This window comes from Camellia sinensis, unplaced genomic scaffold (genome assembly GCF_055761805.1).
Source record: "Camellia sinensis isolate YWXY unplaced genomic scaffold, ASM5576180v1 Unanchor13, whole genome shotgun sequence".
NCBI classification, from domain to species: Eukaryota; Viridiplantae; Streptophyta; class Magnoliopsida; order Ericales; family Theaceae; genus Camellia; species Camellia sinensis.
In genome coordinates this window covers 577,210-596,308 of record NW_028129009.1, presented here as the reverse complement: position 1 = coordinate 596,308, position 19,099 = coordinate 577,210, and the positions used below count along the sequence as shown (strand labels likewise).

Sequence of the window (19,099 nt, the reverse complement as noted above, 5' to 3'; positions counted from 1 at the left end):
TAAGGTTTGAATGTTGAAGGAAGGGAGATATTTCTGACATGATAGGTTGTGTATTAATTTAAAACATTAAGGGATTGTTTAGGATGTGTTATATAAGTGTATTTTTTGATTTTTTGATTAAAAAAATTGAAAAAAAATATATGTTTAGGATAACTGTTTAGTTTTTTACAAAAAAATGTGTAATAAAATATTGTAACAAATATCAAAATTACCGTTTTACTCTATTGGACACATGCAACAGCACTCTTTTTCATTCCTTGCATTTCAATTTTTTTTTTAAATGGGAAATCGTGGCTTACATTATGCCCTGTCATTACATTTGGGGAAATGTAGATGCAAAGTAATCTACAACACTGAGCTACACTGTTAGGCTGTTGAATTTAAAGCCCTCTAGGCTTTCCCTACACGCTTCTCCCAAATAGTAGGAATTTTTTGATTTTTTTAATAACTTTTTGACTTTTTGTACCATCATAAATTATGCTAAACAAGATCTAAATTTTAAATTTATTTAGTGTGTATTGACAGAACATATGTGTACTTAAATTTTTTGGTGCGTAAAAATAGATACTCTTGAACATTTTGTTAGCAAGACTGTTTAACATATCACATTAGAGCATCTTCAATACTTATTATTATTATTAATTAATTTTGAATAAAAATTTAAAAACTTGATCTGATTCTTCAATCCTTACCCCTTTTTTTCATCAAATCTTTTTGGTAATTTCATATTTGTCCTCAAAACTTTCTTTAATTATTTTTTGTGAAATAAAACTATCTCCAATTCTTCTATATATATATATATATATATATTATTAAAAAAAAATATTAAGTAAAACTATAACTATCAAAATTTTGATAAATTATTTGATTCATGATTGATTTGGTAAAAAAAAAAATTACATCTTTATTGATTTGATATAACAATGATAAAAATGATTAGAGTACACTTTAACTAACTTATTCGCTCCCAAGAGGCTGGGATCTACAGCCATTGCCGCCAATCTATGTTCTAGAATTCAAGTGGTTTTCAATATGTATATTAGTGATTCTGCATTTTTTTCTCAGTTAAAAAGTTGATAATTAGAAAATAAAAACTAAAAGCATCTATCACTTAACTGTAAACTATAATCAGAAGTTACACTAGGCACTCAATATAAATTCTCAAAATAAAAAATAATAATAATTATCAATCCTATAAACTTCACCAAACAAAGTAAATTTTATTAATTTCCTTTTCCCCTTGAAGGGAAAGCCATTTAGCATCATAGTGGTTATTCTCAAATGCTTCTGACTCAACAGAGCTCTATCTTCTTAAGCAAATGTTAAAAATGCCACTGCAAAACATATCCAATTTCTGAAACTGGAGTACATTAGCCTATTAATCTATTATTTGGTTTTAGTTGCATCTTGAATTTCTTTGAAGCAAGCAGAAAACTCTGCTAACTGACCGCTCTTTGCGTCTTCCAAAAGTTTCACAAGATTCTTGTCTCCACCGATACGTGCTTCATCGAGTGGAGTATTTCCCCATCTGCAAACACATAGTTAAACAAATGTCAATTTTCTGAACAATGCAGCAAGCAGTCAATTACATTTACAGGCAAAAAATTGTGCACATTCAATCTGCAGGTGTGCTTTAATTACTTAGCCATTGCATGTGTTGAACCTGCAAACTCATCTCCTCTCTCGTTGCATGTGCTCATACAAATTTTCAACCATGTAAACCACGCTCATCTTATAAGCAGAGTTATGTATCAAAAGTTTAAGAATGTTTTGAGAAAATCTAAACACTTTTGATACAGAAAGTGTAAATTTTAGTTAATGTAGAAGTTGAATACTTACACCAACTTTGAGGCATGAACCATTTAATTCCTGATTTTAGGAAGAAAAATAAAAATAAAGAAGGGGCAAACGAAAAAAAAAGTACAAAAAGTAAAGAAGATATTCGACTTCAAAATCAACTTTGACCCTACGAGTTATGGCTTTTCTGTAGATATTGCAACTAAATTTCAAAGTCCTAGTTTCAATAATTTCAATGAGCCACGAGAAAGGCAGACATCTTCACAAAAAGAGATACTCAAAGTTAGCTGAAAGTACAAAAACAAAATGTTAATGAACAGAGGATGCACAAGCGCACTCACTTTCATGAGGCATTGCCAAGTCATTTTCAGGTAACAATAAATTGTTAGAAATTAATAGAACTAACTGTAAATGAAGATGCAAGTTTTTGGGGCAGCTGAAATGTGAGAGAAAATTAAGTACATTATCTTCTTAAAACCCCTCCAAGATCATATGCTTGAAGCATTACAAGAACTACAGAATGTAAAACGTCATGCAAAATATATCACAAATATAGATGCGTGTGCATGTGTGAATTTGCATTTTGTATTTACAGTCTTCATGCAAACATAAAAAGTTCTAAAAGAATCAATGCATTATATTTCATCACCATTAGAAAAATTATATGGAAATTTACACTGCACCTATCCTTTGAGAAGACACTAGCACCAGCTTCTAAAAGTAAACATGCCATTGTATATAACCCTTCCGCAGCAGCTATATGAAGAGGTGTTCGAAGATCATAACTTCTAGAGTTGGGATTGATGCCATTAGCCAAAACCCTTCTTAAAAATTCTAAATCTCTTCTTGCAACAGCTAAACAGAGACAACTTCCAGCATTCTCTATAGTTAATGATGCCCCGGCTTTGACAAGTAAAGAAGCGATGTGATCATGTCCGTTCTTGATGGCTTCAAGCAATGGAGTGTTTCCAAAATTATCTATTAGAATGGATTAATCAATATGAGTTAATAAATTCATCTCTAACATTAATTACTCAACAATGTATATACATATATTCCAGAACTCATGAGGTAGTGCATGGCAATGGGAAATGTAAGAAGCATACCTGTAATGTTGATCGCTACTCCTTTTTGGATAAGGAACTCAGTAATCTCTTCATATCCCTTGGATGCAGCAACATGCTGCAAATAATGTAAGGTAAGCAACTATAAGAAGCATGGACATGCGATACGTTGACACGACAATTTTCAAAAAATGAAGACATGCTGTGTAGCGCAACATGCAAAATATGTGACTTTACATATTTATTCTATGTTTTATATATATATTGTTGAATTCACCCCATGTGAAGGAGGTGATGCTCTTCCATGGGAACACACCTTGGTCAACAATGGAAGGCCACCAACCATCTTGAAGAGTCAAGGATGGAGGCTGCCCAAAGGCTCTCCCACCTACTCCCTCACCTATAAATGGAGGTTGAGAGGAGAGAGCAAAATGTGAGCAAACCGTGAGACAACAAAGAGAGTGAGAGATGTGAGGCGGAGAGACCGTCTACCTCGGTGTGAGCGAGGGAGACGGGTGAGTGGCTGAGTGAGGAGAGTGTGAGCTCCTCCTCTATTGTAATCTTTCTGTAATCTCCTCATTGGTATAGTGATAAACGGTTACTCTCCCGTGGACGTAGGCATTGGGCCGAACCACGTAAAATATTGTGTCTCCTTGTGTGTGGGTGTGTTTTTCTGCTTGCAATGATTTCTATAAGGTCTTGGGCGGGATCCCAGATCCCAACAAGTGGTATCAGAGCCTCGTGGGTGGCGTTTCGGAACAAAAACAGCGTGTTGTCCGAAACTGCCCAGAAATCAAGTTGCTCGAAATCCGATTTTGAGCATACCAGGAGTAAGGGCTCGAGAAGAGGAGTCCAACCATATAAAGCAGACATCCATAGGAGCTGCCACGCGCCCTCACGCGCCGCCTGAAGAAGGCGCGTGAGGCCCAGTCTCGGCACGCGCCGCCACGCGCCGTGAAGGCAGACGGCGCGTCAGCCCAGTCGCAGGCACGCGCCCCACGCGCTGATGAAGGAAGAAGACGAGTGGGGGGAGGCGCGTGTGTGGCACGCGCGTGCCACGTCAGCAGCCACGTCAGCTGCCACGTCATCCGCAGGAGGAAGAATCCTGTGTTTCGCGGCGAAGGTACAGCCGCAGATCTGAGGCGTACAAAATGTTTTGGCTAGATCGAAGCCATTTGGAGTCCGTTTTTGGTGATCAAATAGTGGTTTCCGACTATTTGGAGTATTCCGGACACATCCGTACGGTCAGATTTTGGAGATGGAGTTTCTGTAAAAAGAAGGCAGATTAAAGTGGCAGACGGCGTCAGGGGTAGTGGACGGAATATTCTGTTGGTACACGGAATATTCCCTGAACTTCTGAAAATTGCAATTTGGCCCAGAATTTTCAGAAAATTGTGGTGTGGCCCAGCTTTCGGGGATAGTTTTCAGTGAGGTCCCTGGAAATGCAGCGAAGGTTGGTTCTAGCTAAACGGACCGCTCCGGACGCAACCGCGAGGTCAGAATAGTGAAATTCTGAACGGTTTGGAAAGATTGTCAAAACATGGGTGTTTGCCATCTTCAATACTCGAAGGAAGGTTGCCGGATATTGTGGAACGCTGCGGATTCACTGAAGAGGTTAGAATGGGCAGATTCTGACCCGATTGGACAACCAGATACAGATTGAGATAGATCATTGAAGACCAGAGGAGATCAGGCTTGATCAAATGGCAGATCGAGGGAGATCAGGATTGGTCAGGGGCGATCAGAGGATTGCAGACATGATTATCTCAAGATCAAAGGTCTAGGAAAGTTCTGTCAAAAAGACACTGTCTAAGGAGACTGGTTCTTAAGTGGGACCGGTTGTGACCCCACCAGTCTTTCCTGGGAACTTTCCTGGTTGTTGAGGTGATCGGAGGATCTGGTTCAATCAAAAGAGAAGACCATTCATCGACGGATAGATGATTTGGCAACCAGTACAGGCTCAGGGAAATACTGTGGCTGTTGGAGCTACTGTATACGAGAAGGTACTAATGGTATGTGGACATGTAGAACAATAGTTGCAGAGGAGCATACTAAGCGCAGAAGTACAATTGCAGACGTGCAACAGTGCAAGGGTACGCTAGAGTGTCGTACAGAGGCGCGAGAAGAGTGTGCAGCAGCGGGTTGTTGACAGTTCACAGGAACTTCCAGACAGAGAAATTGAGACAGGTAAAACGCAAGAGTGCGTGCCAAGGAGTGGCAAGTCTTATTTCTCTATGGTGGTTTCTTTAGTTCCATGGCAGCAGATGATAGAGTTGATGCAGATCTCTCAAGCAAGCTTGACGCAGGGAGACCAGAAGCCATGGGTGCGAGCACTATGCACGGAGTTGCATAGTGGTAACTTGTACAGACCGGTGGAAGTTGTCTTGACAGAAGGGCTAACTGTCAAACATCAGTACGGACAAGTGAGACAGAACCGAACATCAGGGATTGCAGCACAGACAACAAGCGTATGTGGAAACGCCAGGAGGTTGTTCAGAAGTGCAGAAGGGCAAAGGCTGGTTGTTCAGAAATAAGCTCCGAGCAAGGAAACTTGAGGATGTTGATGTGTCAAACTCTGAAGTTTTCTAGTTGCTCCAGTGTTCATCATGCAAGGAGTTGCATGATAGTCAAGGGCATCCAAGCAGGGGGTGCAGGACATCCAATCAGGGGGTGTCGGATATCTTGGTTGCGCAAGTTCAAGCATAGCAGGTATAGACGTCCGAGACAGGAAGCATGGAAGAGATCTGTGGGAGATAGGAGCAGTGGCTCTCTCCAAATCAGAGAGTGGTGTGAGTTGAGTTGAGGATGTCGGATTCCCTCCTCCTCTTGTATCTCTGGTGTTTTATCTCTAGCTTCAGGGGATGCAGCGTCTCAGTGAGGAGATGCAAACTATGTTGAATTTGGGCGTGACAAGATTAGCAGCAGTATGTGCAGTGGATCACCTCACATGGGTTGAGGGGGTGATTTGTTGAATTCACCCCATGTGAAGGAGGTGATGCTCTTCCATGGGAACACACCTTGGTCAACAATGGAAGGCCACCAACCATCTTGAAGAGTCAAGGATGGAGGCTGCCCAAAGGCTCTCCCACCTACTCCCTCACCTATAAATGGAGGTTGAGAGGAGAGAGCAAAATGTGAGCAAACCGTGAGACAACAAAGAGAGTGAGAGATGTGAGGCGGAGAGACCGTCTCCCTCGGTGTGAGCGAGGGAGACGGGTGAGTGGCTGAGTGAGGAGAGTGTGAGCTCCTCCTCTATTGTAATCTTTCTGTAATCTCCTCATTGGTATAGTGATAAACGGTTACTCTCCCGTGGACGTAGGCATTGGGCCGAACCACGTAAAATATTGTGTCTCCTTGTGTGTGGGTGTGTTTTTCTGCTTGCAATGATTTCTATAAGGTCTTGGGCGGGATCCCAGATCCCAACATATATATATATATATATATATTATTCATAAATATCCAAAAAAAAAAAATGCAACATAACACTAATTCCTAAAGTTTAAAAGAGAAACCAATATAAATTTACATGTTTTTCTTTTATCAATGTATCCTCTAAGCTATTTTATTCAAACTTATAATATGTTTTATGTATATCTAATCAATGGACACGTGTCTCGTAAGTGTCCAGAATGAAATTGGGTCTAAAAATATTAAAAACAATATAATAATAGGACATGTGCTTGACCCCTGTTGTCCGATGATTATCAGTGTTTGACACATGTCCAACAAAACAAGGACACGCCACCTTCTTACAAGTGTCCATGCTTCTTTAATCACTATAATTATTACCTTGTCATGAAGAAACTATTGGAATTAGGGAATCGTAATATTGTATTTATGGTAGTTTGTATATAATCCGTGATTATACAAATCACGGATTTAGTGCCTTGATTATTTTATTTCCTAGTTTGTAATATTGAATCATTATATATACATGGCCTTGCCTCATTCAAGGTAAGCCAAACAATTCTTTTCATTCTTTTGGTTGGAGCTCATTTTTCCTATAAGTAAATTGCTGCAATGAGAGTGAATTCAGAGCAACAAAATTGTTTTCTGTCTTCCATCATGGCTCTTTAATTAAATGTATAGCCGGATGCTGTTCTAACTTAGAAAAATCACTCTCCTTTTTTAAGATCTTCTGCTGGATTTTTATGAGGATGAATGGCAGAAATTATATCATATTGAAGAAATGATAATTACTAAAAAGAATTTATATTATTGCATAAGATCTGTATTATACGAAAATAGAATATTTTTGTGTTTAGCATTACCAGAGGTGATCTTCCATCATAATCAGTCCTATTGGGATCTGCCCCAGCTCCAATCAAGCGTTTTAGCCGATGCAGATCTCCATCATAAGCAGCACAATTTAACCTCATAGCTAGCTCACTTTCATGCTTTCCAATATGAAGTGTTATGTCAGACTCCAATAGCTTGTTCTGAAGATTCGACTCTTTTCCCTAGCAATTGTAAAAATGTTACAAATAAAATTAACTAATTCATGCGATAACATTGATTCACATATATTTTGTTTATCATAAATAGTACATGAGTTCATCCACAACAAGAAAACTACAAACAGGAGGGAAGAAATAAAATCGTCACAGGTTGGCGAAAAGTAATAGCAGTAATACAAAAGATAGCCTACCTCAAGCACATTATTTAGAATAATACGCCCATCAAAGAAGTATATCTCAAGGACGTCAGTGAGAGATTTTTTGTCAAGTCGTAATAGCCTAGATAGTTCACAAACTCGAACGGCATAAGGAGCTGGAATGTTGCAAAGCATAGAAATTTCACCAAACGAACTGTGAGTTTTGTAAGTTTGCAGATGCAGAGGAGATTCTCTTGTTTCTTCGTCTTCACTTCTTTCTATTGCCTCCTGAAATTACTATAAAATTGTCAATCTTGCATTTAAATGTAAACTGCATTAAACATAGATAATTTCTACTATAAAGTGTACTATATATGGACACTAAAGCTCTTAAGATTACAGGTATCATTCTACATATATATCTACAATTCTTTTTGAAAAATAGAATGAAAGATTGTACTCAGTGCAAAAGGACTCCCGCTTACAGTAGGGTCTGGGAGAGGTAGGAGGTAGTTATCCTTCTCTCCACTTTTTTTGTAAAAAGTTATTGAAACAGTTATGATTGTGTGTGAAAGCCAAGCCTTGGGGAAGGGTACTGTTTTAGCCCACTTTGCTAACTCAGCACCCCACCGTGAAAATCTAGCTTCACTAATGTCTTGCCTTGTCATCTTTGCTACAGGTGCTTTGTTCTGCTTTGCTAATGCTTGGCTAAGTCTTGAACCTTCACGCTGACCGTTTGCTTTCTCAGTAGCAAAAGCAGAAGGTTGATTCTCATCATACTATAATTACACTGATTTATTTATTTATTTATTTTGTCAAGCAATAATAACCATGATAAACCTTTTTAGTACTGATAAATGATGTAGATTGTCATTTAGTTATGTTAATTCTACCTTTTAGTCACATGAATAAACCGCATAACCAAGAGGGCAGGTCCCTGCCCACCAACAAGTGTTGGCCTACCTTCAAGTAGGAATATTTCTTACCATATTTTGTGTAAGGTGCTCATGGGTTAATATCTCTGAACAGGTTAACCTAAGTTTCAAGAAAATATCATTAGTAGGGCCATACCAGTTTCCTCCACTTTTGGGCTCTCTATCATAATCCTACAAAGTAGTAAGAAGCCATGAACTACTAGCATCCTCTCTGATGATATTGCTGTTATGTAATAAGATGAAACAAATAACATAGCAATGATGAGAGTGAGAAAAAATTATACCAGTTCACCAAAACAAACAAGATACAGTTGATCCACTATATCTCCCTGCTCTATAATCACTTCTCCTGGGAGGAAAAATTCCTCATGGACTTTGGTTGACTGAAAATCAGAAAAAAAAAAAGTAAGGCTGACTACCAAAAATTGATATGATATTAGGCTCCAAATCTTATCAGATCTGTAATGTTCCAGTTGAAATGAACATGACATTAAATTATGATAGTAGACAACAAAAGAACAAATTAACAAAAAAAAAAAAAGGCACTTTAGAGGAGGCATTTTTAAAAGGAATACCAAGAAACCAGTAATTTTTAAATAAATATAGATAATACAAAACAGAACAAGCATGGAAATGCAATAGACAATATTCAGGTTACTCCAAAAATCCTATAGAAGATGCACTGAAGATAGCTAGACATTAGTAAGCTGATGCTCTTAAAAAAGTTGGAAGTTGTAAAGGATCAGGAGTTGCTAGATTCATTAACCTCCCTAGCAGTAAATATTTACCTTGCACAGATAATTAAGCCAATAAATGTCACATGACTTTGTAAAATCAATGCAGGTATAATCTTAACATCTGTTTACTCTAGTAACAAGAAGACTTACAATATGTTTGATGAATCCCAAAGAGCACCCATTGAAAAGTGGAACCGCTTTAACATATGGCTCATATAACTTTTGTGAAATCTGCATAGAAGAACAGTTCATGGGGCAAAACAATCTACAATGTACAATTCTCTTTTGGGTGAGGAAGCAAACTATAGTAACACATTTCCAACAAAATGCAAGAGACTGGTCAACTATTTTAAAGCACTAACTCAGCATATACTGTTTTTTAAGTTTTTATTTTTATTTTTAGGTGTCAACATGGGCTATTGAACTTAATATAAATGAGGCATGTTAAGATTTTTATCATTTTGCAGTACCTTAGCTCGAATGGAGATTGGAATATCCTGAACAAGAGCAGCTTCTGTGTATCTGTTCTCATACTGTAGCCTCACATGGTCTTTGATCTCATTACTTAAACGCTTTCCAAGTTTGTGTGTATTCATATATTTAATAAGATCTGCCATTTTGTCCCTAAACCTTTCTGTTTTTGATCCTTTCACAATCAATGCTGCCATGTTACCAAGTAGATAGGCGCCGATAATCATATCGAAAGAGACATAGATCATTATGAATATCATTTCCCTGACATTGACTGCATGTATCTCTCCGTAACCTGTAGCATTAAAGAAAAAAGAGGAAAAAAACATTGCACATAATTAACAATACCTATTCTTAGAAGTGCAGTAGCACTACATCATTATATATAAAAATAAAAAACCACTGCTTTAACACATTAATACAATGCAAGATACACATCTTGGAAATAAACAAAGGTACCCATGTTGGACAAGAAACATATGGGCATGGATGTTTACAAAATGTCCATCCAATATATATTTATTAGGCATGCTTAAGAAAGGAGGACATATTCTTGGGTGTACATAGTCAGTTCAAAGAATCCCAAGCAAAATTCCTGTTTTTATATTATATTGAAACTAAGTAGGAAACACCTACGTTCATTGTGTGTCACACAGACATTTATTCTTAGGGCACACACAAGAATGTGTTATATGTTTCAAAACAATGACCACTTTACCAGAACTACATTTAATAGAATGTGACACCAAGATGCCTACTCATAGATAACGATTACATTAGGCACTTAAATGTGGGCACCCCTAAACTCGCAGTAATGCTGCATTTGCCATCTTCTTTTTCCGCATTTTGTTTACCACCTGATGCGGCACATTCACAACGGTTGGATGTTAGTGAGACTCTTGTGGGATTCATTGCACCAACAATTGTGGATGTGCCATCACAGGTGATAAACAAAATGTGGTAAAGAAAAAAAAAAAAGAGAGAAATAATAAGTGTAGCATTTCTACTGGATATGATCATTGTATATAATCAAATAGATTCTAAATAACAAAGATGGGTGCAGCATATATTCCAACCCTCCGTCTACATGATGCGTAGCTTACAGATATTTAACAGAACTATCAACTTGCACTTTATTATACACTGTGCAGGAGAGTGGGGTGATAGTGGGGAAGGATTAAAAAAAATATAGTCCCTATATCATTGCTACTATAGCAGTTTCCTAACCATCTGAGGTCATCTAAATGATGGTACTGGATAATTAATCCTACCCAGGGCCACATCTTCATTAAAGCAATCCTAGTTTGGAATTTCAGACCACTGCTAACTGGACAATGCAATACCACCACTAAAGCTTGTCTAATCAACAGCCATCACCTCCTATTTTAAGAAGCCTTCGACATGCATTGGAGCATCCATTCTCAATGCTCCCATTGTCAATCACCAGTAGTATATGGAAAAGAGGCAACGACACAATAGCATTGAGATTTAAGATTAGGCATTCATTGGGTAGTTATAGTTTGCACGATATTGTGACAAATAGCATTAAATAAACTCATTACCTCTTAGGAAGACAACAAATACAATAATCTTGATCAAACCGTATTGGCATCTAATCTAAAAGACATGATAGAAGAATTTCAGGACCTTCTTTATTCACAAAGTCACGGGAAAGAAAGAAGGAGAAAAAAAAAATGCCAAAGCAATAGCAGTTAACAACTAGTTAGAAGACAGGTTTAGTTGCACACTACTTAAAAAAGTGAAAAGAAGCTTTGGCAATAGCCTTAGCCAATGATTTTTTTTTTTTTTTACAATTTCCCAGTTATTGCATAGGAAACTTTTTGGGTAGGACAGCATTCTAGCTAAAATAGATACGGCACTTTAATACTAAAGAAAACATATAATGAAGTTTAAAATATCAAACGATGAAACTCGACAGATTTAGCAAATATCAGAGATACAAAGAAGCTTACCAACAGTAGCCATTGTAACAATGGCAAAATATAGTGATGTTACATAACGTGTCCAAAGATCAATCTCTCTGAAGTGTGAATAACTATAGTCACCCATCTGTAAACTTCCTATCCATGTGTAACGTTCCTTAGATGGAGGCATAGTAGTAGCCAGATAGTAAAAGATGCAGGCAGCTGTGTGCGTGCAATAGAGTTCAACAACAAAAAGTTTCATGATCCTTACAAACAGATAATTGATACGGATATCTTTCTCCATCTTCCCAAAAAATTCTGTCACTCTGAGTGCCCGACTTAGCCTGATCCACAGCAGGTACCTTACAGGCTCCTTTCTGCCACAAGCCTGACAGGAGCAGATGGCTTAGGATGAACAAGAGAAAGCTAGATTTCCTATATTTTATGCACAAAGAAAATTTGCTCCTTCCCATTAATATTCATATATCAAAGAAAATTGCCATATGATAAAGTCAGTTTTCTTGATTACAGGGACATAAGTAAGAAATAACCTCTAACATCTCAATACCCAAGGATATTCTAAATTGAAAAAACAAATAAAAAAGTCATAAAGTAGATTTAATAGAATGGTTCATATTGTTGGTTTGACTGAAGGGAACCCCTTCGGTACAACCCCTTATGGGGTGTGTATACCATATGCATTACACATTTTTCTGGTACATGTTACACATTTTGTGGCAAGTATTACGAAATCTTTTGGTTCAAAAATGAAGCTATGCATTTTTGTACATAGAAAAATGTGTAACAAAGTGCATATGGTACCAAAGGGATTTCACTGACTGAAACTACAGTTTACACACAAACTTGACACATAGCAATTTTATTCAAATTTGAGTTAATCTGTTAGACTGTGTTTGGTACATGGATTTGGAAAGGGAAATTTTTCCTTTCCCTTTTCCTTTCCAAATCCGTAACCAAATCCATGAATCAAACACAGCATAAGTATCCCTTTGGATGAATGGATGTCAAATGAAGGGATATAAGGTTGGAATTTATAAAATTATTACAAGAAGATTAGTTATTGAAGGAAGATGATAACTCCAAAGCGGAGGATTGAATAGAGGTATGTTTCATGTATTTTGTTAAGATCTTTCTACAAATAGAATCTTTTATGGACATCATCATAAAGCTCACAAATTCATTATTGATATCTACATCTAAAATATTATTGATGTCAAATCCATTCATTTCAAATCCATAAATCCAAAGGTAGCCAAAGAGTAGAGTACCCTGTAGATAGCATCCCAAGGGCAGCAACCCAGAAAATCAACAAGAAAGCGAGATTTGAAGTACCTGATGATGAGACATACATAACCAAAGAGTCAAATATTGAAATAGAAATGGAAATTGAAGAAGAAGAAGAAGAAGAAGAAGAAGAAGAAGAAGAAGAAGAAGAAGAAGAAGAAGAAGAAGAAGAAAACCGAATGGCAATGAGCTTGCGATTGTAAACCATGCGGCGAGAGTGGGGGTCGGAGTAGGAGACAAAGAAGCGGACAAAGATGTCGATGAGGAAGGCGAATTGGCCGGCGATGTCGAGGAGGAAGAGATTCTCGGGGAGACCTCTGAAGAAGCCGAACTCCAATGGAGTGAAGAAGGAAGAGTAGATTGCCCATAGCAGAATGAATTGCGTCCATACCTGGTACCACCTGCACACTCACTCCCACACCTAAACTGTCATGGAGGAGATCAATGGTAGGTAGGACAACAAGTATAACTGAAACTGAAACATATAAGGCTTTGTTTGGTTTACATTTTAAGAAACTATTTTTAAACCGTTTTTCTTTTGGTTTTACTTTAAGTTTGTAAGTTTGTAAGTTTGTTTGTTTGTTTGTTTTTTTTTTTCATATTTTAATTATTATTATATTTTAGATATATCAGGATTAGATGTACCTAAAAAATAAAAATAAAAATATAACTAAAATATAAAAAACAAATCATTAAAAACAAACAAAAATGCATGCTGATGTTTTTTTTTTAATATGTATTTATTTTTAAATATATTTTAGCCAATTTATTTAATTTTTTCAAATGTATCTTGATTAGGTACATCTAAAAAATATTAAAAAATAATTAAAGATAAAAAAAAATTCACAAAAAATTAATAAAACTCAACTAAAAATAATTTTTGAAAAATCAAACCAAACAGACACTAAATTTTTTGAAAACAATTTATTACAAAAAAAAAAATTAAAAAAAAAATTAACAATCAAACCCTCTTAAAATAAAGGTCCAAAGGTTTGGGAAAATTACAATTAATTCCATTTTTTTTACATAATTGCATTGATTTTCTTTGAGGTTTTAGTTTCTTTTTTAATAAAATATGTATTTATCTTTATTTTATTTCAGTCATTATGTTCAGTCATTTTAATCTTATTAAAAATAAAATTAATGTAATTATGTTAAAAATATGAGAATAACTATAATTTTTTCAAATATCAAGAAAAATAAGTGTAATTTACCCTAAACTAATGATTAAATACAAATTAATTAGTTATAGTTGGAGAAATATAATATTATAAATTATAGTATTTCCCATTTGAATAACATTATTTCATAGTAATGTTACATAAATAAAAAAAAATTATACATAATGACATAGTTCAGATATTTTATTTCAAAACAAAACACTATTAAAAATAGATTTGGAGAGCCGCTATTTTCAATCTATTTTACTCCAAATACACTATCCTTTGTGTTCTTATTATACATAAAAAAGAGTGTATTTGATGTTTGACATAACCTATATAATTGCACTTATTTGAGTCACATTATCTCTCTACTTTTCTGTTCATCTTTTCGTAAAAAGTTAAAAAATATACTTATTTAGATCATTTCAAATACCCAAGTGGAATGAAAATAGTAACTATGTATAATAAAGATAAAAAAATTAAGTGTATTTGAAATAAAGTGGAGTGAAAATAATAACTCTCTATATTTATTTATTTATAATAGTAACATTATTATATTATTTTTCTAAATTTTTTATATAAATTTTATGTAAGAATAAATTATTTTTTTAGCCCATGCAATGCTTGTACGGACACAGATTTTAAATATCATCCGCTACGCAACAGGTCTTTACCTTACTATTATTTATTAATATATCAGCTAATATTATTCATTACTTTTCGATATCAGCCAATATAAGACCGTATCACTTCACTGATACTGTTTCAGATCCGATACCCACAAATATTTAGATCAGCAAATAAGTATGAGATAGGGAGAGAGAAAAAGAGGGAGAGAGGGTACCAATTATGGGGATGAATATATCCTGGTGGGGTGGTGGTGGTGGTGGTGGTGGTGGTGGTGGTGGATCCATTTGTAGCCAAGTCTCTCCCACTGGCAGTACCCCGAGTCAACTCACCACCGGACTCAGTTCGGAACAGCCCGACGAAGCTGAGTCGACTCTTCCATGACGATTTTCTGATAGAGCCCTGAAGCTCTTCATCAACCGTCAACTCTTCACCACCGTCTTCTTCTTCTTCTTCAGACTCATCATCACCTCTTCCTCTACATTTAGGTAGCTTAATCTTCATTTTAACTGCCGATTAACTGCCCCTTCAATTCTGTTAAATTAGTTAAACTACTAGCACTATAGTTTATGCTATTTATATAATGGAATAAAATAGTATGTGAACTTTATTAGGAGACAATAATATAATAATATGTCCTTTTAGATAGATATAGATATAGATATAGATATGAAATTGAAGGCAGAATAATATTATGTAAACTTTATTCGCGCACTTTATTGCTGCTCGAATATGTCCTTAGTCTGATAAATTATTAGATGTTATTGGATTATTATAAAATAAAATTTATTGATTACCTTCTTAAACGTTGATTAGAATTTATTGTGATATTAGTTATGACTTATTATGATATTAAGTACGATATTATTTTGATTATAATTTAAGAGCTCTTTGGTTTATACCTTATATACTGTTTGGTTATAGCTCATTTTTTTCTTCCCCATAAGTTATAATCCAATAGCTTTTTGATTATATTTTATAGTTGTGATTTATCCTTCTAAAATTAGAACTTTAATTAAGCTCTAATGATGCGGAAAGAAAAAACACAAAGCCAAAACATCACATCAAATGAGACCCACACATACATTAAAGCGATTAGAAGTCTTTTTCTAAAGCTTCTAAACATTTTCCTATATTCTATGTAGTGTTTGATTATAAATTATTATTTTTAGTTATAACTCCTATAAGATTGAGTTATGACATTTATGAAAATCAAATCCATAAATGTCATAACTTACATATGATAAAAGGTATGCATCATAACATTACGTATATGATGAAACATTAAGAATAATATTATATGATATTGTTTGTGTAGTATTTCCTACTAACAAGAAATTGCTATATACACTAGATTAGTCGTTCTTTGTTTTCAACTACTACGGAACAACTTATATGTTTTACTTATAAAATTTTCCAATACATCATTGGTCACTGATTAATTATCCCTCTAAATTTGTTACTCTTTATATCACACATATTTAATTATCAACTAAGCTAGAATGTCTCACTTGTAAAAAAATTTACGATTGATTTGGAACACCATATAAACAAAGGACTATTAAACAATTATCGAGTGATCTTGAAATATGATGTGGCATTATTTTTAGAGCGCTCTTAACCAATATTGAAGTAAAAATTTTTACCAACAAAGTAATATTGATCTACCATATTAACTAGTTAAGAAATAATGAACAGCCTGTTTTTGTGTGTTGTGATTTTCTATTAGCCATGAGTATTATGTAAGTAATGATATATAATACTCTAAGTACTATTCAATAATTTTTTCTAATTAACTATGGTGGTGAGAGGAGAGAAAAATTATTAGGTGGTCCCGTGTACAAATGTCCTTATTTTCTACCAATTACTATTTTCAATACCCTTGTTTTAAACAATGTCCTTATTTGTTCTTATTTTCAAACTCTCGTGTAAGCAATGTCCTTATTTGTTCTTATTTTCAAACTCTCGTGTAAGCAATGTCCTTATTTTCATATTCAAAAAATGTTTCAGAATTCTAGAACTGCTCTAATGAGGTGGTAATGGTGTGGGTCCCACCTCAATGTGATATTTTGACTTAATTTTTTTTTTTTTAAAGGTGCCAACTCAATAAAACTCTGTTTAAAATTTTACTTTTAGAACTACTAATCACCATTCCTTCTCATTCACACTCAATAGATTTAATTAAAGACAAGGAATAAAAAGTAGTGGTGTCAAACCTCAAAAAGCTAGAGAAATCCTTGTTTGCGCAATTAATTACTGACGAGGAATGAATTTAGTGCTGTCAAGTTAATGAATAAAGGCTGGAATAAATTATCTTTCACCAATTTAATAGAATAATTATTTTGTTAGAAGAACCAAAAATAATCATTCATACTATATATATTAAGAAAAAAAGAGATTTTTAATGAGAAGAGTCTTGCGAAATTCAAAATTTTCATACTATTTTTTTAGAATTCTTATTTTTTAAATAATTAAAAAAAAATTATTGGCTAACTTTTATTGAATCATTAAAAAAATCTTATTATGCCTTAATTCACACATCTGAAAAGAAAAGTTGATTAATCCATTTAAACTTTAAATTTAGAAATTTGAAAAGGAAAATTAACTAACCAGTTTTAAAATTTTTAAAAAATCTTCTAACTTTTATTGAATCATTTAAATAAATCTTATTATATCTTGATTTACACATTTCAAAAGAAAGTTAATTAATTCATTTGTAAATTTAAATTTAAAATTTTGAAAAGGAAAGTTAACTAATCAGTTTTAAATTATAAAAATAAAAAATAAAAAATCTTTTAGCTTTTATTGAATCACTTAAAAAAAATCTTATTATGCCTTGATTTATACATTTCAAAAAGAAAATTTATTAATCCATTTAAAAATTTAAATTTTAAAATTTTAAAAGGATCAATTTTAAAATTTAGTTTTTGTACCACTACAATATATATAGAGATCAATTTACATCTTCTATAGATTATTTCTCTTGATATTTAATTTTTTAAATAATTAAAAAATCTTTTATCGGTTAGCTTTTATTTCCTTATAATATAATTGATGATCTATTTTAAGAATTTACTTCTCCCATCAAATATTATATAGGTTTTTTTTAGATAGTGTATATCAATACAATAAAGTATCCAACACTCCTTTCAACATATATGATGTGTTTGGTTCATAGTTTTGGGTAGAAATTTTGAAAGGAAAAATGAAAAGGTGTATAAAATTAAGTAAAATGTAATTATATTTCAATCACATTTCACTTATATTTTTTCTTTCTCATTTCAAATTCCTACCCCAATCTATGAATCAAACATAACATAAAGTTGGGTACATATTTTCCATACTGAAAATTTTGAATTAATATTATTTTGTAAAAATTGTGTACTATAAATTCTTATCACATGTATCTCCATATAATAATGATTGAAATTTATTTTTAATTAGGTCACATTAGCATAAATATTGAGACGAGTAGTTTTTAGGTCACTTCTAGTGTTTAGTCCAACATCATAAGTCAATCATAATTGATTTTTAAGCTTTACAAATTAAATAAATAAAAATTAGTATATTAACAAATGTAATTTACTACTATCATATAGGAAATTAAAATTACGAAACTTATAAAATGAAATGTACTTATAATTTATCATCAATATAATTTTTGTAATTTATTCTTTAATTTTTACTAATTAAATTATGATATGAAATTTTTTGTTAAGAACTTAGAATACACAATTAATGACATAAGAATAAAAATTTTATCTTATGCATAACTCTGGTAAAAATAAATAAAATTTAATTTATTATAAATTATTTTTACTACATATTTTAAGTAAATTTTATATTATTATTTTAATTTAAAATTAATTTTTAATTATTTATTTATACCTGCACATAACACAAGTAATATGTTAGTTATATTCTTATCTAAAATCATTTAAGAAGTTAAGCAAATAAACCAAGGATAAGAAAAAGGTTGTGTTTTCTCACCAAATTAAAGAATTAAATAACTGAATATATTCTGATTGAGAAAAATTGTGCTTTGTTGACTCATATTACATGGAAAAAGGGTCCTAATTTTTTGCATAAAATTTATGGCAAATGTTGCATGGTTTAATACATCAATCAATCACAGACACTATCTTAAAAAAAATACATCAATCAATAGCAGACATTGAGAAAATAATTAAAAAACAAATTCAAAAGTTTGGTTAATTACACATTTTTAATCTTTAAAATAAAATATATATATATATATATAATTTACCTTGTTTTAGTATCTAACATTTTAATTGCAACACTTGTCCCCGAACTATTAAGGGGAGTGACTTGAAAAGTTAATTAAAAAATAATTTTTTGACTTTTTTTTTTTAAACTTTTTTATCATTTTATGTACAAAAAATATGAAAAATAATATAACTCAAAAAGAACTCAAAAACTAAAAATTAACTTTTTACTAACTTTTCAAATTACCCCTAAAG

At 33.3% G+C, this 19,099-nt stretch overlaps 1 protein-coding gene across 1 annotated transcript; it reads right to left on the bottom strand.

Moving 5' to 3' along the window:
• Positions 1 to 1,200: 1,200 nt before the first annotated feature.
• Positions 1,201 to 15,414, bottom strand: LOC145814835 (potassium channel KOR1-like). The gene is made up of 12 exons (XM_082911822.1): positions 14,836 to 15,414; positions 13,005 to 13,229; positions 12,813 to 12,876; positions 11,572 to 11,911; positions 9,598 to 9,893; positions 9,278 to 9,358; positions 8,675 to 8,773; positions 7,510 to 7,743; positions 7,133 to 7,321; positions 2,904 to 2,979; positions 2,481 to 2,775; positions 1,201 to 1,528 (listed from the first exon to the last, which is right to left on the bottom strand). Exons 1-12 carry the CDS (start codon positions 15,120 to 15,122, stop codon positions 1,387 to 1,389), a joined length of 2,328 nt encoding a protein of 775 aa, XP_082767948.1. The 5' UTR covers positions 15,123 to 15,414; the 3' UTR covers positions 1,201 to 1,386.
• Between the last annotated feature and the right edge of the window lie 3,685 nt (positions 15,415 to 19,099).